Below are 20,516 nucleotides of genomic sequence, written 5' to 3' on the forward strand. Positions count from 1 at the left end.
AAATACTAGAACTTTCAATGAAAAGGAATCCCTGATGAAAGACAAGTGATGTTATTGAGCAGAAATAATGTTAATTAAAAGAATGAATATTAAAGAAATTTATGAAAGTAATTTTATTTCCTTAAAGCTTATTTATTTATTTTGAGAAAGGAAGAGAGACAGTGTAACTTGAGGAGGGGCAAAGAGAGAGGGGGAGAGAGAATCCCAAGAAGACTGTGCTGGCTACATGGGGCTTGACCCCAAATCCATGAGATCATGACCTGAGCTGAAATCAAGAGTTGGACTCTCAATCAACGGAGCAACCTGGACTCCCCTAAGGAAAATAATTTTAAAATAATGTTTTATGATGTCTTTAAAAATTATATATCCAAAAATATTGGGCTTCTTTTACATGTCCTTTGTTACAAATTTACTCAACACAGGGAATTTAGGTCTAGTAAATAAACAAACCTTGAAAAGTAGATAAAGTAGGAAACCATACCTTGTAAAAGAAAGACACAACCTACATTATATGCAGGTAGGAATTGGGCATGAAGTAGAGTACCTCACCTGTTGGTGTGATTCAACAACAAACTCAACATCACTTAATTAATGAATTAGACAAGTGTTTATTTTGAGCCTATATGACTCTTCTGGGCATTAGATTGTGTTACAATGGTTTTGAAGGCAACTCTGTCCTAACTTTCAGACATGCACAATGTGGTGAGGAGTTCACAGGAAATTTCAGCACAGATGTTTGATGGGAAGGGAAGAATAAGTCTAAGATTCTCATGAGACTCATACAAAGGCTATTAACCCAGTGTTGTGAAGTTGAGAAGAAGGTGATTTGAGGTGTCATTGAAATCTACTACCCACAAGGCTAGTTACATGTACATATTTTATTTCAGGCAAGTTTCACAATCATTCTCAGAAAGATTACTGTCACTAAGGAGGAGCAGAGAAATTAAGTGGCCTTTGCTAGCAGTGTTAAAGTGCAGCAATTATCTAACATGTGGTGATTGTATCATAGCTGATTGAGAGAAGTGAATTGTTGGAGGACTGAGAGTGTGATGGAGTACAGGAAGCAGATACACCATGGTGGCGAGAATTTAGCATGTTCACAAAGTGGAAAAACAAAGCTAAGATTCACTTGCCTAGAGCCTCACAGGTACTATATAACCAGGTGATTCCACTTCATCGTTTTGTTGTTGTTATTGTTCCTATGTGAGTTTATCCATGTTCATTTATTCACTACTAGTTATTTTAGGTAAACCTTTTAAGATAAGACACCATCTAATCCCAGAGGTTTTCAGCACAGTGGTTAGAGAAAATTTTCTCCATTGAGCAATCCTATTATGGCTTTTTAAAAATATTAAGCATGTTTCTAAACACTTCATATATATTAACTCATTTAATACTCATGATGATCTTATGAGATAGGCCTGTATACAGAGAAATAAACTATATTTATAGAAACAACACAGACCATATGACTTCATACCTAATAAGTGGCTTGGATTCAAACCTAGGTATCCTCAATTTTCCTTATGGAAATAACTATGATAATGTCATATAAATTTTAATTTTTAAAAAAAAGAGAAGGGGCGCCTGGGTGGCTCAGTCAGTTAAGGATCTGATTTAGGCTCAGGTTATGATCTCACAGTTCGTGGGTTCGAACCCCGCATCGGGCTCTGATCTGACAGCTAAGAGCTTGGAGCCTGATTCTAATTCCGAGTCCCCCTCTATCTCTGACCCTCCCCTGCTCACACTGTCTCTATCTCTCTCAAAAATAAATAAAACATTTAAAAAAATTAAAAAAGAGAGAGAAATTAAAACTTACTATTTTGAAACCACATGCAAATAACGAAATTAAACTATTGACCCCATTTTCTTGGAGAACACTTACCTAACTCTTTAACTGAGGGAAATTCTTCAATAGTAATAATAATAATAATAATGAGAAATCCCTTGTATGGGAATATTGGTCATAAAGATGACACATAGGTTAAAAAATTATAAAACATTGCCATGGATTCAGATGTGATCAAGCTCAGTTCTAACAAGACCTAAGGTTGCTGGTGGTGATGACTGTAATATATCTGACTTGGTGATGTACTAGGAAGAATTGTAAAAGTTGAGTGTTAGCAAAAGTGGATCAAAGGTGAAGGACAAAACACACTTTACATTAAAAAATACAGTATCCTTCCATTTTTAGGATTCTCAGAGTCATTAAGCTTTAAGATACAGAGAAAAGGAAACGGTATACAATTGGAACAAAAGCACAAAGGTGGTTCTCACTAGGAGGAAACCTCATGGGCATGTCTCTAAAAGTTAAAAAGTACTATTTGGAGTTAGAGAAGCCCGAGGAAAATCTCCGCTCTAGCATTTCAAGGTTTGTGATAAGGAACGTTTTCAAACTTGCCTAAACAAGAGTTGTCTCCTTTAAAACAGAAGAAATTAACAGATCGTTCTTATTATCAATTCACTTAAAATTTCTTCTGTAGAGGAAATGACATACTATTTCAGTCAAATTCTGGCTCCACACTTGGACCTTTGTTGCCCACTCTTCAAGTTTGTTCCTTGGGCTTTCTTCTGGAGGTCTGGAGAGAACGACAAAAAAGCAGCTGAGGAATGAGAAACCACACAAAAACAACAGAATTTATCCTCCTGGGATTGTCAGATGACCCACAGCTTCAGGTGCTGATCTTTGTCTTCCTGCTCATCACCTACATGCTCAGCATCACTGGCAACCTGACCATTATCACCCTTACCCTGCTGGAGTCCCACCTCCAGACCCCCATGTATTTCTTCCTCAGAAACTTCTCCCTATTAGAGGTTTCATTCACAACTGTCAGCATACCCAAGTTCCTGGGCACCATAATGACAGGAGATAAAACCATTTCCTTTAATGGCTGCATTGCTCAGTTCTTTTTTTTCATTCTCTTGGGAGGCACTGAATTTTGCCTTCTGGCCGCCATGTCCTATGACCGTTACATTGCCATCTGCAAACCTCTGCATTACATGACCATCATGAATCCCAGAGTCTGCATACTCCTTGTCTTCTCTTCGTGGCTAATTTCATTCTTTATCGTACTCCCCGGACTCATTTTGCTCTCACAACTTAATTATTGTAGGTCTAATATTATTGACCATTTTACGTGTGATTATTTTCCCCTGCTGCAACTTGCCTGTTCAGACACAAAATTCCTAGAAATACTGGGGTTTTCCTGCGCTGTGTTTACTCTAATGTTCACGTTGGCCTTGATATTTCTGTCCTACACATATATCATCAGAACAATTTTAAGAATCCCTTCTACTAGTCAGAGGACAAAGGCCTTTTCCACCTGTTCTTCCCACATGATTGTCATCTCCATCTCCTATGGCAGTTGCATTTTCATGTACATTAATCCATCAGCAAAAGACAGAGTGTCTCTGAGCAAGGGCGTTGCTGTGCTAAACACCTCAGTGGCCCCCATGCTGAACCCATTTATTTACAGCCTAAGGAACCAGCAAGTCAGGCGAGCCTTCATGGACAGGGCAAGGAAGATAGTATTTTTCTCAGGCAAATGAAATGCTGTGGTGTCAAAAATAAGATGCACACTTGCACGGGAATTTAAAATACACAAACATGAAATTTTTGCAAACTCTTCAAATCACAACGGTCTTCTTGTCATCCTTATACTTTCGTTCTTTGTTTATAACAGCTTACAAGCACTATAACATATTTCTCATTCAGTTGCATAACTTCATATGTCTTTCTGGTTCCCTCTTCTGAACAGTTTCTTAGTTCCAACTTCTCTAGCAATAATTGTTTTATAAAGTAATACTTTAAGTTTTGCATAGAAAAACCATTATCACCAGAAATGGAGGAGATGCTGTGTTAATATTGTTATGGTATTTTACCTACTCTATACAGAAAACAGAGTTTTGTTGTTTCATTGATATTTGACAGAATGTCCCTTAAGTATCTTGCCATTTCTCTAGGGAAAAATTATTCAAACACCATATGATTTATAGAAAGTGTGAATGCTTATATTTAAAAACCAAGAAATATTGCTCACTTAATAGAGTATGTCCATGTAATTTAACTATTGGCTAAAATTTTTTTTAGATATCTAACAATATAAATAGATCTTCATATTTCCAAATCCTAATAACTCAGTAGATATAGGTAGACATACAGGTAGATACATATATACATACATATGTATACACATGCTGTGGATAATAGTGAAGCAATAGCTGTTTTAGATATGTAAGATAAGTTACTTTCTCTAATTCCATCAAAGGTAAGCTCCACTTTCTGACTCTGATGAAATATATATGTATGGTTTCTTCTCTAGTTTTGGACGAGTTTCCAGCAGGACATGTATCTAAATTATTTAATGTCTAAACAAAATACTTAGGCTTTGTACAAAATAAAACCTTCACAAGAAGCAAAAGTATCCATTTCATGTAAAATAGAATTTCACCTCATAATATCCTTTCACTCATTTTACGTAAGGTATTAAGTGTCTAGAGTATTTTGGAAAGGTGTGTGTGTGTGTGTGTGTGTGTGTGTGTGTGTACATTTAGATAAGAATTTTGGACACTTAAAATGCAATTTGAATTATATAAACTACTTTTTAGTAATAGAAAATATACTACAATCCTAATTAGTAACCCAACTTACCTAATGATCTCTATATAATTTATTCAATTGAGAGATACAGCACAGGAATTGTTGAGAAACAAGATCTCTTACATCTTTGGTTAGGTTTATTCCTAGGCATTTTATGTTTTTTTGTGCAATTGTGAATGGGTTCAGTTTCTTGATTTCTCTTTCTGTTGTTTCCTTGTTGGTGTTTAAAAATGCAACAAATTTCTGTACATTGATTTTGTACCCTGAAACTTGGCACAAAAAACCATAAAATATCTAGGAATAAACTTAACCAAAGGTATAGGAGATCTGTATGATGAAAACTATAGAAAACTTATGAAGGAAATTGAAGAAGACACAAAGAAATGGAAAAACATTCCATGCTCCTGGATCAGAAGAATGAATATTGTTAAAATGTCAATATTCCCCAGAGCAATCTACACATTCAATGCAATCCCAATCAAAATTGTACCAGCATTCTTCTCAAAGCTAGAACAAAGTGTCCTAATATTCGTATGGAACCACAAAAGACCCCGAATAGCCAAAGTAATATTGAAAAAGAAAACCAAATTTAAAGGCATTTCAATCCCAGACATTGGTTTCTACTACAAAACTGTAATCATCAAGACAGTATGGTATTGGCACAAAAACAGACACATAGACCAATGTAAGAGAATACAGAACTCAGAACTGGATCCACAAATGTATGGCCAATTAATCTTTGACAAAGCAGAAAAGAGTATCCAGTGGAAAAAAGACAGCCTCTTTAACAGATGGTGCTGGGAGAACTGGACAGCAACATGTAGAAAAATGAAACTAGAACACTTTCTTACACCATACACAAAAATAAGCTTAAAATGGATGAAGGACCTGAATGTGAGACAGGAAACCATTAAAACCCTAGAGGAGAAAGAAGGAAACAACTTCCTTGACCTCAACTGCAGCAACTTCTTACTTGACACATCCCCAAAGGCAAGGGAATCAAGAGCAAAAATGAACTATTGGGACCTCATCAACATAAAAAGCTTCTGAACTACAAAGGAAACAATCAACAAAACTAAGAGGCAGCTGACAGAATGGGAAAAGATAGTTGCAAATAACATATTGGTTCCAAAATCTATAAGGAACTCACCAAACTCCACATCTGAAAAACAAATAATCCAGTGAAGAAAATGGGCAGAAGCCATGAACAGACACTTCTCCAAAGAGAACATCCAGATGGCCAACAGACACATGAAATGATGCTCAATGTCCCTCATCATCAGGGAAATACAAATCAAAACTACACTGAGATACCACCTCACGCTGGTCAGAGGGGCTAAAATGAACAAATCAGGAGACTTTAGATGCTGGCGAGGATGTGGAGAAATGGGCACCCTCTTACACTGTTGGTGGGAATGTAAACTGGGGCAGCCGCTTTGGAGAACAGTGTAGAAGTTCCTCAAAAAATTAACAATAGAACTCCCCTATGACCCAGCAATAGCACTGTTAAGAATTTACCCAAGGGATACAGGAGTGCTGATGCATAGGGGCACATGTACCCCAATGTTCATAGCAGCACTTTCAACAATAGCCAAATCATGGAAACAGCCTAAATGTCCATCAACTGATGAATGGATTAAGTGGATGTGGTTTATCTATACAATGGAATACTACATGGTAATGAGAAAGAATGAAATCTGGCCATTTGTAGCAACGTAGATGGGACTCGAGGGTGGTATGCTGAGCGAAATAAGTCAGGCAGAGAAAGACAGATACCATATGTTTTCACTCATATGTGGATCAGGAGAAACTTAACAGAGGACCATGGGAAGGAGAAGTGGAAAAAATAGTTAAGGAGAGGGAGGGAGACAAGCTACAAGAGACTCTTAAATATTGAGAACAAACTGAGGGTTGACGGGGTTGGGGGAGAGGGGAAAATGGGTGATGGGCATGGAGGAAGGCACTTGTTGGGATGAGCACTGGGTGTTATATGGAAACCAACCTGACAATAAACTATATTAAAAAATGAATAAAGTAGAAAAAGAAGAAAGTCTTCACTTACCCCCCAAGGAACCAGAAAGTACACAAATCTTCAAAGATATGGTCCTTAATTTACTGTTTCATACCAAAAAATCAAAGTTTTGATTAATATGAATTAATATTATAATGATTTAATAAGAGAAAAATGAAATTCTAAACCTCTTGTTTCCACTATCTTCCTATATACAGCATTAGGAAACCATGAGTTCATTAGCTTAACATTGCAGGTTCCATGTAAGTAATTTATAATTGTGAGCTTAAAACCAGTGGTTATGGAATACAAATCATTTTGCTTATTATTTAAAGTAATAAATACATTCTATCAAAAACACTAATTCCAAAAATATACGCACCCCTGTATTTTTTTCATCATTATTCACAATAGCATGATATGAATGCAAGGCAAGTGTACATTTAGAGATGGATGGATAAAGAAGACATGGTATGTATATTTCAGGTCATAATCTTATGGTTTGTGGGTTTGAGCCCCGCATCGAGCTCTGTGCTGACAGCTCAGAGCCTAGATGGTGCTTCGGATTCTGTGTCTCCCTCTCTGTCTGCCTTTCCCCCATTCACACCCTGTCTCCCTCTGTCTCTTTCTCAAAATATGAATAAACGTTGAAAAAATATTTTTAATATAAAATAATTTTTTAAAAACCATGCTGAGATACCACCTTATACCAGTTAAAATGGCTAAAATCAAAATGACAAAAAATAATAAGTGTTAATAAGAATGTGGAGAAAAAGAAATCCTCATGTACTGTTGGTGGAGATGTAAACTGGTACAACCATGTGGAAAACAGTATGGAGGTTCCTCAAAATATTAAGAATACGAATACTTTGTGATCCAATGATTCTATAATGGGTATTAACCATCCCCCAAAAAAGTTCATTTGAAAAAATACATGCACCTCTATGTTGTTTATTTCCACATTATTTATGATAGCCAAGATATCAACATATGGAGACAATCCAAGTGTGCATCAATAGATTAATGGATGAGGAAGTGGTGAAATTTTATATATATATATATATATATATAATTCCAGAGGTGAAACTATATATATAAAATATATATTCCATACATATAATATATAATATAATTAACATATACTATATTAAGATAATATAATATATAATAATAATGTCATAATATTATTATTATATATATTCCATATATACATATATGGAATAGTACACAACCAAAAAAGTGAAATACTGCCATTTGAGACCACATGGAAGGACATAGAGTGTATCATCCTAAGAGAAATAATTTCAAGAAAGACAAATAACATGATTCTCCTCACAACTGGCTTTTTTAAAAATGAATAAACACAAAGCACAATCACATCTGTAATACAGAGAATAAACTGATGGATGCCAGAGCAGAGGTGGGTGGGGAGATAGGTGAAGAGGAGAGGGAGATACAGACTTTGTTATGGAATAAATAAATCATGGGAATAAAAGACACCAAAGGAACATAGTCAATGATATTGTAATAACACTGTAACAGGAGAGCTGGTAGCTATACTTGTGGTGAACACAGCATTATGTATAAACCTGTCAAATCAGTAAGTTGTACACCTGAAATTAATGTAACATTGTATGACAACTATACTCAAATAATAAAAAAAGCTTAAGAATAACTTGAAAAAGAGAGCATAAGTAAGTTTGTTGAGCACAGAACAGACATTTTCAAGACATAATGAGACCCAGAGTTGGATCACATGGAGTATAGATGTAGTCTGCTGGTTGGAGCTGAGAGGTGACAAAATAAAGGATTTCTGGGAAGACTTTTATATCTGGAAGAGGATTTCATCTGAATTTTTTTTATGTCTTTATTTTATTTTGAGAGACAGAGACAGAGAGCGAGTGGGGGAGGGGCAGCGAGAGGGAGACAGAATCTGAAGCAGGCTCCAGACTCTGAGCTGTCAGCAGAGTCCGAAGTGGGGCTGGAACCCATGGACTGTGAGATCATGACCTGAGCGGAAGACGGACGCTTAACTGACTGAGTCAGCCAGGCGCCCCTCATGTGAATGTTTTCAGAAGAGGGTGGGCAATAGCCTAACACTAAAGTCAGAATGTCGTTTTGTGCTTGTGTTTGTTTACAACAGATTTGGTAACTGTTGAGGACATCTTCATTTCAAAGTTAAGAATAGAAATGCACAACAAAAATAAATGAAAAAAGTTGTTTATTTCTTCATTCTACTTTATATGACTGGAGATGTATAATTTAATAAAGCCTGGGTGCCACCTTCAATGAAAGGTCCACTACCATATAGCTCAGCCCTGGATTTAAAGGGTCTCAAAGGAATTGACAATAAATTATCTCCTGGATGTAGCCTAAGTGCCATGGGCATATTAGGGAAAATAAGTACAGCCAAAGGGATACCAGGTGACCGTATATGCTGGCAGGTACCCTTTTGCATTCACCTCACTCTATCGCTTAGCTTTCTGGAAAGATGCATGTCATGGCATCACTATACATCTGAGTTCATTTCTCCTTGCACCTTTCCTTTCCTGCCCAAGGTCTCTTGGGGGATTTATACAGTGACCAGAGAAGGTAAACTTGTTTTGTCTTTGGATAGTATTCAATCATTCTCTTTTCCAGGGAACTTGTAAATGTTTTAACTGCCAGCCATAAGGCAGTATTCCATAGAAATCACTTAAAGAACTCTCAGGGTTACAAAAGTACTTCTTGACGTTCAGGCCAGAACAAAGTTTATGGTTATATGGAAAGATACAAGTGATCAAGAGAAATTCTTTCACTTAGAGCGGAGGCTATAGAAAGCTTGCATGCAGTCAAGACTGTCTTTTTCTCAGTATGAGAGGCTTTTGCACAATAGAGGCAAGAGTGAACTGATGACAAAGTATCCTGAAGTAGACTATGAATGCATTGGCTCTCACATATTAATAAAATAAAAAAATCTGCGGTTATATTTATGACTGGAATCATTAGACAAATCAAAACATAAGTGCGTTCCAGATTTCTCAGTAAATGTGTTTATCTTTTTCCCATTCCAAAGGTTACTTTGTTGGAATAAAGTATAGTGGTCCCCAATGTGTCACATCAGTATATTTACTAAAACAAATTTTATATTTGAACATTTTTGTCATGATTTAAAATATAGTAACAGTCTGTGCCTTTTGATCTGCCGATTTTGCTGGTATGTTATAAGAAATATGTGTCTGTTCCTCAAGGAAAAGAATGCTGATGGTCAGGAAAAAAGAAAAAAAAAGAAAAAGACACAATATGAGCTTGACAGTTCCTCCCAAAGGCTTACCCAGTTCAGCTCATAGGAAAACAAACAAAAAAACAAACAAACAAACCATACAGCAAATATTTTTGAGGACTTATACCATAGGTAGAATCTGATTGCTAGAAATAAACAGAGAAAAAAAACAGGTAAAGTCATATAGATTACATTTTAGAAATTGCGGTTTCTAGAAAGTAAATTTTACAAAAAAAAATTTATTCTGTATAGTTAGTCTCCTGGAAAGAAGACAATGAGATGTTTTGTTATCAAAAAAATTCCCTTATGAGTTCCTTCTTGCCCTCAGACAAATTTGAGAGCAAAAAAGATATAGTAAATAGTGGAAACAGAAAAACAGAAAGTAGTCAATTGTTAATTTAAATAAGGAACATTAAAATGATATTAATGGAACAGTATGCTGTCAGAATATATTATTGATATAGCTCTACCTATGTGGCTTCAGGGTTTTTTCCCGTAAAGAACTTTACTCTTTTTTATCACTAAGGCAATTCTAATCTAATATTTCCCTGATAGAGAACACATTCATTTCCTCCGCTCATATTTAAAAGAATATATATTAAGAATAATATTAATTATAGCTACTATTAAGCTCAGGAATTGTGATTTGGTCATTAGCTTATACCAAATCTTATAAGACAATAAAGTTTGTAAATGGCATCCAAATTAAAACTCAAAATTAGATATTTTAGTCCTAAGAACAAAGTCTGAGAAGTTGGATAACAATGTCTCAATACCTAAATTATAAATATAATAAATATTGTTGCAGAAACATATTTTATTTGACTCAGGAGACATATCTAGTAAAACATTGTTAAAGATGATGTCAGAGTCATTGCTGCCTCTGCTCCCTTCTAGAATTTTTATGGTTTCAGGTCTCGCCTTTAGCTCTTTAATCCATTTGGATTTTATTTTTGTGTATGGTGTGAGGAAGGGGTGTAGTTTTTTGTTTTTTTTGTTTTTTGTTTTTGTATGTAGCTGATCAGTTTTCCCAATACCATTGGTTGAAGAGACATTCTTTTTCCCAATAGATATTTTTTTCCTGCTTTGTCAAGCCAAGAAACACACTCTTAACTGTAGAGAACAAACTGATGGTTACCAGAGGGGAGGTGGGCAGGGGGATGGGGCAAATAGGTGATGGGGTTTAAGGAGTGCATCTGTCATGATGAGCATAGAGTGATGTATGGAACTCTGGAGCCACTATATTGTACACCTGAAATGAATCTAACAGTGTATGTTAAGTATACTGGAGTTAAAATAAAACTAAAGTGAATAGCTAAATATTAAAGGATATAGTGCACATATAGAAAATTTGGTTACAGGTACAGATGTTATATAAAATCACTAATGAGGGGACTTTTAACATAGATCTGTGAACACATTTTTTCTTTTCAACAGAGGATGTGCAAAATGTTTCTGCTTTAATGGGACTGGATGGATGTTGCAAAAATGCAACAGGATAAAAGTTCCATTGGCTTCATTTCATTGGGGCTAATAGTGCGAACATTTAAAACTTCAATTCCTTTACTAGTCACATAGTCTTTCTGCTTTGGTTTTCAACAGTAGATTTTGCTTAAATAAAATAAAATTCAGTATGAGAAACCATACAGTGATCACAGAGTTTGTTCTCTTGGGCATCTCAGATGACCCAAAGCTTCAAGCTATAATTTTTATCTTTCTGTTTATGGCTTATGTATTAAGTGTCACCGGAAACCTAACCATCATCATCCTCACCTTAACAGACTTCCATCTCAAGACTCCTATGTATTACTTTCTGCGGAATTTCTCCTTCTTAGAAATTACATTCACCAGTGTGTCTATCCCTAGATTTTTGGGGACAATCATTACTAAGGTCAAGACCATTTCCTATAACAATTGTTTAGCTCAACTCTTTTTCTTCATCTTTATGGGTGTATCTGAGTTTTTTCTTCTCACTGCCATGTCTTTTGATCGCTATGTTGCCATCTGCAAGCCTCTTCACTACACCACCATCATGAACAAGAAATTATGCACCTTGCTTGTCTTTGGGTCATGGCTGGGAGGATTTCTTACCATTTTCCCACCACTCATGCTCATCCTCCAGCTGGATTTCTGTGCTTCCAATGTAATTGATCATTTCTCTTGTGTATTTCCCCATTTTACAACTCTCATGCTCAGACACATGGATATTAGAGATGATTGGCTTTTACTTTGCTTTTGTCACTCTGCTCTTCACTTTGGCATTAGTGATTCTTTCCTACATGTGCATCCTTAGCACCATTCTGAGAATCCCGTCTGCGACTCAGAGGAAAAAGGCTTTCTCTACGTGTTCCTCTCACTTGATTGTCATTTCCATCTCTTATGGGAGCTGTATATTCATGTATGTCAAGCCTTCAGCAAACGAAAGAGCATCACTGACCAAAGGAGTAGCTATTCTCAACACCTCAATTGCCCCCATGTTGAACCCTTTTATTTATACCCTGAGGAACCAGCAAGTAAAACAAGCTTTCAAAAATTTGCTTCATAAAGTAGTGTTTTCTAGAAACAAATGAAAATATGTATTAACATGAAAGGATATCATTGGGAAGATCATCACTGGGAAGATCCAATAAAGGAAAAATAAAATTTAGACTTCTACAATATGTCCCCATATCCATCTCACAGATACTTTCAAGGCTGAGCACATTGCTTAAGCTTTCTTGTACACCAAAAGTAACTATGTTGCATCTTTATTTCAAGCTGTCTGTAAGTTCCATTTCCTCACTGTTTTACAATTCTGAATAGAAAGTCAGTGGCTATAAAACATCTCATTTTGCTGATTGCTCCAGATAATAAAAATATTGTATACCAAAATGGCTAATGGAGTAGCAATGTTTTTAAAAAATACTCCTTATATTTTATTTTCTTGTATACTAACATCTGAGTTTCTTTCTTAAAGTTATAAAATATATGAAATATAATATCTGTAACAACCATATTTTTGGATACTATCTGCAGTACCTGTCCAATTCTTTCCAATCTGAAATAGGCTTGAGTGTTTATTTTACTGTTTATAAATTATCTTAAGGCCATATGTGTTTTATATTCTATTTATGCTTAAGGCATACATTATCTTATTTTGTATATTCTCCTTGTTCATATGTATTATCCTGAAAAATATGAGATCGATAAATATTAGGCAGTCACCAAGACACTCCTGATACCTGGGTGTTTGATAAGAATTTCACCAATAATAGCATCTCTTCTGTAGGAAATATTTCTTCTATGCCATATGCTCAATCTGGTATGTCCTAAATCATATCATATTTAGCTGTCACGACTATATGGCAAATTTGAGTGATTATCTCTATTTCACAAATGTGTAAAGTCTATGGTTGAGGAAACTGCCTGAGGTCTTGAGCTACAACAGCCAATGTGATAACCTGATTTGAATAATGAAATAAAAGAAAATGACAAAAACTTGTGTTTGCTCTATTCCATACATTTTTCAAATCTTAGAGACCTGAATATTTTGCATAGCTTTTACTAAGGACCTGCACAATTTTATGGGTGTTTTGTACTCACATTATTTCATTTTGCCATGATTATATGATTATAGTCTGGGGTCAGGGAAGGTACTCATCCCTAATATTATCGTTAGCATATACGTTAGAACATTGATCAATGAAAACAAGAAACTCTTCAACTACCGTTGCTGGTGCCACCAGAGCGAGAAGGACAAAATATGAATAGTAGCAGTATATAGTCCCAAAATCCTCCGTGGAAGGTAGATTAAAGTTAATGGAGTCAATGAATGAATTAATACAATGTGGTAGATTCTCAGTTTTAAAAAATGGCATAGAGTAGAGATGCATTTGGTAGAGATCTGCCATAAGAATGGAGATATTTCATGGTAATCTCTGGAAAATAATCTCTGTTGGTCTCTGTTTCTCAAGAGAAACAAATCACACTAGGAGGATATTTGCTTGTTATTTTTTTCTGTCTCATCGGACACTGTCCCCCAAGCTTCCTTTTCAAATTTCAATACTAATGTGTATTATGTTTTATATTCCTTAGTGTTTTGTGTATAGTCCTATCCTGGCAATTTTGATTCACTGAATTATTCCCCTTGAGTCAGTGGCAAAGAATAGCTAAAACATTAAGTAGCTTATGCCACATAAAATCTGTGTAGAAACTGTACCAGATAGTTTTAAAACACCTTCTGAAATTTTTTCTCTTTTATATATCTGCTCCTTTCTTATTCTCTGTACTCAATCTATTCCCTCTAGCTAAAATGGAAAATTTAAGTCAAAAACATTAACAGTAGAGAGCAAATGTGTTCAGTGAGAGGAACTGTGTTCAGGACACGGATTTCCTTGGATTACAACAATGGAAACCACTAATATTTTTTATATTTCAACCATTCTGTGTGTTAGTGAGCCTGTATGAAATCAGAGGTAAGTAGGACATAGGGGAGGTAATAGTAGTCTCTCAAACCTTATCATTGACTCATTATTTATCAGCTCAATTATTAATCAAATTAAATAAGGTATGTTGGAGTTGTATTTTACAACTGGGTGTATTTATAAATGTAAAGAGATATTATTTTGTTTATTATATAAATTGATTCATTGTCTTAAATAAAAAGCAAAAAATTACCACTCTATGCCTGTGTTTCTAATTTAATATAGACTATGTAGTACTTTAAGAGAACAGACTTTAATTTTAGGTATTCTCTGATTATATTAAACACTTGCTAACTATACAAATATATCTAAGGTATATAACTACACTGACCCTAATGCTTCATTGGGAATAAAGATAAAGTTCCTATCGGTGTGTCCTAATGGTTAAATGAGATAGAATATAAATGTCCTTAGAATGCCATTGGAATCATGGTTTTGCTCAATCACAGTTAACTATGAATATTCTGCCTAGCTAGAAATCAATTTCAACTCAAAGAAAATAAATACACCAGTTCTTAAAGCATAGTAAGTGTCGCATGGTTTACAGAGCACTTGCACTTATATTATTTCAGTTCATTCCCAAGACGCCCTTGAAATTTCAAATCCATGAGAAACAGAGAAAACTGATGCTTAGGGAATTTAAGTAGCTGCCAAAGTCACACTTCAATCAAGCAGCCCATTTGTATTTTGAAATCACATTCTCTAATCGCAGAGCCCATATAATTTCTGTGATAGTAATTTACACTAGACTGTCATGAATCAGAAAACAAGTGGCTTTCTTTTTTTTTTTTTTTTAATGTGTATTTATTTTTGAAGGAAAGACAGGATGTGAGTTGGGGAGGGGCAGAGAGAGACAGAAGGAGACACAGAATCTGAAGCAGGCTCCAGGCTCTGAGCTGTCAGCACAGAGCCCAGTGCAGGGCTCCAACCCACAAACCACGAGATCATGACCTGAGCCTAAGTTGGATGCTTAACCAACTGACCCATCCAGGCAGCTCCAAAAATTAATAGTGTTTGATGCCATAATCTTATTATAATTTTATGTATTTTTCTTCTTTTCCATGCTTATTTTTGTCTAAATTAAGAACTGCAAGTTTGAGGTTAGGAGTTAGTATTTGCCACCAATTCCTACAGGTATTATCTTTCCAGTGACTTACTGGGTTCTCCAGGGGAGTCTTTGCTTTATTCAGACCAAAAGAAGTTCTTAGAGAATGCTTGTGTCACAGCCCAAAGCCCAGCATGATTGAACAGTACAAATAAATGTAGAGTAATTTTGAAGCTGACCTAGATGCTTTCTGCAACATTGATTTAAGCAGTTTTCCTTTCCTCTAACATATCAGCCAAAACTCCGAACAACTCTTTACTTATAAGGTTAAGAGAGAGAGAGAGAGAGAGAGAGAGAGAGAGAGAGTGAAGTGATCATAAAGCACAATGCGTGGAAGCTATGATTCATGAAGTTTCTCTAATGATCTCTAGTGAAGTTTAACTGAATAAAAGCGAATTTAGTAAACATACAATAAATTGAAACAATTAGACTCTCAAAGTTATTGCATTACTAAGGGATATGTCCACTCAGTGCAACTAGGACATTATTAACAACAACAACAACAACAACAACAAAGTGCACCACAAATAAAATGGAATCAGTCTAAGGCTCTTAATCTCTTAAAGGAATATCCTTTGGTCCTTCATATATCCTTTAATACAGAGTCCCTTTCTCATCTTGGGCATCAGAGAAGTCATCAGTTTCTACTTTATCTAAAGGGTCATTGTTAATGCTAAATTGATGATAAGGATTTTGAAAGGGGGGCTTTCAGAATAAAACCTTGAAGGTATTTTGTGGCCATCTTATGCAACAAATATGAAGTATTATTGTTAACTTTCATTTTGAATGTCAATGTTTCTGTCTTAGGAGTCCTTAGAAGGGGTTCTTGATTTTGATTAAATGAGTGGAAGATTATACAGAGATTCACCTAAACCATGTTCTTCCAGGGGGGAATATGAATCTGCATTCAAAAATAAAAAAGATGAGCTAAAGGCTTAGAGATACCCTTCATCCTCCCAAGGATGTATTCATGCCTCAGGGTTGAGGAATCATATGCATCTTTTTAAACACTCAAGTTTATTTCTCTCAAAAGCCTGTTGAATGAATGAAGGAATAACATTCATCAGGCTGAGTTGATGTGGAAAATGAATACAATTCATTGAATTTCCATTAACATCTTTACATAAATAGTATAGTATACTTCCCCAAGTCTGTGATATTGGATCATCTCTTCCTACAGCTTCTTTAAGCATGTTCTCTGGTCCTACAAAACTGGTCTATCAGTACTCATTTTCAGTGATGTTCACATGAACCCTTCCTTACCTATTATAACTTCCTTCATAGCTCTTCATACATTCCTTCAAAGACTTCATCAGTAACCAGAAAGTGTATGTTAGTCATGGTATTATTTTTCAGAAAAGTCTTAAAATTGATAGGAAACATAAGAGAAAAAAGACTATGCAAAAACGTTGAAATAAGAGTAAAAATAGAGTGCATTGATACATTATTAACAATGGAATGGCAATAATGGGTTTTTTAAACCTGGATCTCCAATACCAGTTAAATATTGCATAAATTTCAATCTTGAGATTGAAACCAAATGTTGTCTATTTGATGAGAGTGTATTTGGGGATTTCTAGGTATTATGGAAAAACTACCCCTTTCAAAAAAGTAAACCCTGATGAAAGAAGAGTGGTGGTACAGAGCGGGAATAATGTTAATTGAAGGAATGAATTCTAAAGAAATTTAATGAAAGTAACTTTAAAATAATGCTTTATGAACTTTTCTTTTAAATTGCATATTCAGGGGCAACTGAGTGGCTCTGTGGGTTATGCATCCAATTTTTGGTTTTGGCTCAGGTCATGATCTCATGGCTTCGTGTATTTGAGCCACACACTGATCTCTTTGCTGGCAGTGTGGAGCCTGTTTGGGGTTCTCTCTCTCATGCTCTCTCTGTCCATTCCCCACTTGTGCTGTCTTAGTCTCTAAAAAAATAAATGAATAAACACTAAAAAATAAAAAAAAATGTATACCCAAAAAGTTGGAGTTTCTTTTACGTCTTTGTTATATATTTACTCTACATAGGCCGAGTAGATATATACAGCTTGAAAAGTAGGTAAACAAAAACAAAACAAAACAAAAAAAAAAACCTCTTATAAAACTAAGACCCACCCTATGAGATCTGCAGCTTTGAATTTGAAATACAAGAGGGAACTACACCTGATGGATGTGTTTGATTCAACAAACTCAGTATCACTTTATTAATGAATTAGACATGTGTTTATCTTAAGTCTTCTATGACTGTTCTAGGAACTGGATTGTGTTGCAATGGCTTTGAGAGTAAGAATTTGTCTTAACTTTCAGACATGCACATGTAGTGGAGGAGCTCACAGGAGGTTTCAGCTCAGATGGTAGGTATGCAAGAAAAAAATAAGACTAAGATACTTAAAATTTCCCCTGTAGGTTAAATGACAAAGTATTTCAGCAAAATTCTGGCTCCACACTTGAACCTCTGTTAATCTACTTTCAACACTTGTTCCTCTTGCTTTCTCCTAGAGGTCTGGCAGGAGACCAACAAAGAAGCAACTGAGGAATGAGAAACCACACAAAAACAACAGAGTTTATCCTCCTGGGATTGTCAGATGACCCACAGCTTCAGGTGCTGATCTTTGTCTTCCTGCTCATCACCTACATGCTCAGCATCACTGGCAACCTGACCATTATCACCCTTACCCTGCTGGATTCCCACCTCCAGACTCCCATGTATTTCTTCCTCAGAAACTTCTCCTTATTAGAGGTTTCATTCACAACTGTCAGCATACCCAAGTTCCTAGATACTATGATGACAGGAGATAAAACCATTTCCTTTAATGGCTGCATTGCTCAGCTATTTTTTTTCATTCTCTTGGGAGTCACTGAATTCTACCTTCTGGCCGCCATGTCCTATGACCGTTACATTGCCATCTGCAAACCTCTGCATTACATGACCATCATGAATCCCAGAGTCTGCATACTCCTTGTCTTCTCTTCGTGGCTAATTTCATTCTTAATCATATTCCCCGCACTCATGTTGCTCTTAAACCTTAATTACTGTAGGTCTAATATTATTGACCATTTTACCTGTGATTATTTTCCCCTGCTGCAACTGTCTTGTTCAGACACAAAATTCCTAGAGATGCTGGGGTTTTCCTGCGCTGTGTTTACTCTAATGTTCACGTTGGCGTTGATATTTCTGTCCTACACATATATCATCAGAACAATTTTAAGAATCCCTTCTACTAGTCAGAGGACAAAGGCCTTTTCCACCTGTTCATCCCAAATGATTGTCATCTCCATCTCCTATGGCAGCTGCATTTTCATGTACATTAAACCATCAGCAAAAGACAGAGAATCTCTGAGCAAGGGCGTTGCTGTGCTAAACACCTCAGTGGCCCCCATGCTGAACCCCTTTATTTACAGCCTAAGGAAACAGCAAGTCAGGCGAGCCTTCATGGACAGGGCAAGGAAGATTGTGTTTTTCTCCAGAAAATGATAGGCTGTGGTGTCATGAAATAGCCACACACCACATGGCAATCTAAAATATACAAACATGAAATTTAAGCAACTTCTTCAAATTATAATACCTTCTTGGTCTCCTTATTCATTCTTTCTTTGTTTCTATCAGTTTACAAGCACCTATAATATATTTCCAGTCAGTTACAATGACTTCGTATGTCTTTCTGCTTCCCAGTCTTCTCAACAGTTTCTTAGTTGCCACTTCTTGAGCAATAATTGTTTTATTATGATGTTGGAGTTTTGTTTAGGAAAACAATTATCACCAAGAATGGAAAGGACACTGTAAATATTGGTATATTTTACTTAATCTATACAGAAAATATAATTTCATTATTTTCATTGATTTGACAGGAATTCCCTCACCGTCTTGTCATTTCTCTAGACAAAAAAGTTCTTCAAATGCCATACGATTTACAGAAAAATGTGAAAGTTTTCATTTAAAAAACAAATAATACTGCACACTTAATAGGGTATGTCCCTGTGAATTTTCTGCTGGTTAAAAAAAAAGCAGCAATGTCTAACAATATATACATTTGTATTCATGTTGCCAAATAGATCTCTGTATTTACAATCCAATAATAACCAGTAGATATAGGTACATATACAGTAAGATACAGACATACATATATACAAACATATATACATACATACATTCACACATACTATAGAAAACTGTGAAGCAATAGCTGGCTTAGCTATGTAGGATAAGTTTATTTTCTCTAATTCTATAGAATGTAAGCCCCACATTCTAACTATGCTGAAATATTAATTATAACTCCTTCTCTAGTTTTGGATGAGTTTGAAACAGGGCATGTATCTACATTATTTAATGCCCAAACAAAATCTTTTACGTTTTGTAGAAACTTTGTAAAAGCTTTATAACAGAGCAAAATTGTCCATTTCTTATGAAACTAGAATTTCACCTGTTAAAATACTCTTCTACTCATTCTTTTTTTTTTTTTTACAAATAGTTTATTGTCAAATTAGTTTCCACATAACACTCAGTGCTCATCCCCAAAGTGCCCTCCTCCATGCCCATCCTCCCCTCCCCCCCACATCCATCAGTCCTCAGTTTTTGTCAGCATTCAATAGTCTCTCATGGTTTGTCTCTCTCCCTTTCCCCCACCATTTCCGCCCTTCTTCTCCCTCTTGTTCCTCCGTCAAGTTCCTCCTAATCCTCCTATACGTGCAAACATATGATATTTGTCCTTCTCTGCCTGACTTATTTCGCTCAGCATAACACCCTCAAGGTCCATCCATGTTGCTACACATGGCCAGATTTCATTGTTTCTCATTGCCATGTAGTATTCCATGGTATAGATAAACCACATCTTCTTGATCCATTCATCTGTTGATGGACACTTAGGCTCTTTCCATGTTTTAGCTATTGATCTTCCACTCATTCTACTTAAGGTATTAAATGTCTAAAGTATTTTATACAAATATAGGGGTGTGTGTGTGTATGTTGTGTGAGACAGACAGAGAGAGAAGAAAAATAAGAATTATGGATACCAAAAAAAGTATTCTAAGTTACATAAATGATTTTTTAGTAATAGAAAATATAATATCCTAATTAGTAT

General features: G+C 35.6%; 3 protein-coding genes across 3 annotated transcripts; all 3 read left to right on the forward strand.

The window, feature by feature from the left end:
* Positions 1–2,610: 2,610 nt before the first annotated feature.
* LOC120226276 (olfactory receptor 6C1-like) lies at positions 2,611–3,549 on the forward strand. Its single transcript, XM_039224453.1, has one exon. It carries the CDS (start codon positions 2,611–2,613, stop codon positions 3,547–3,549), a length of 939 nt encoding a protein of 312 aa, XP_039080384.1.
* A 7,957-nt stretch (positions 3,550–11,506) lies between these two features.
* LOC120226277 (olfactory receptor 6C3-like) lies at positions 11,507–12,443 on the forward strand. The gene is given in 2 exon segments (XM_039224454.1): positions 11,507–12,036; positions 12,038–12,443. Coding segments are annotated over 2 exon segments (936 nt in total).
* Positions 12,444–17,974: 5,531 nt separating this feature from the next.
* On the forward strand, positions 17,975–18,913 carry LOC120226275 (olfactory receptor 6C1). The gene has a single exon (XM_039224452.1). The coding sequence runs from the start codon at positions 17,975–17,977 to the stop codon at positions 18,911–18,913; it is 939 nt and encodes a 312-aa protein (XP_039080383.1).
* The last annotated feature ends 1,603 nt before the right edge of the window (positions 18,914–20,516 follow it).

This window comes from Hyaena hyaena, unplaced genomic scaffold (genome assembly GCF_003009895.1).
Source record: "Hyaena hyaena isolate Hyena2069 unplaced genomic scaffold, ASM300989v1 scaffold_1655, whole genome shotgun sequence".
Taxonomy (NCBI): Eukaryota; Metazoa; Chordata; class Mammalia; order Carnivora; family Hyaenidae; genus Hyaena; species Hyaena hyaena.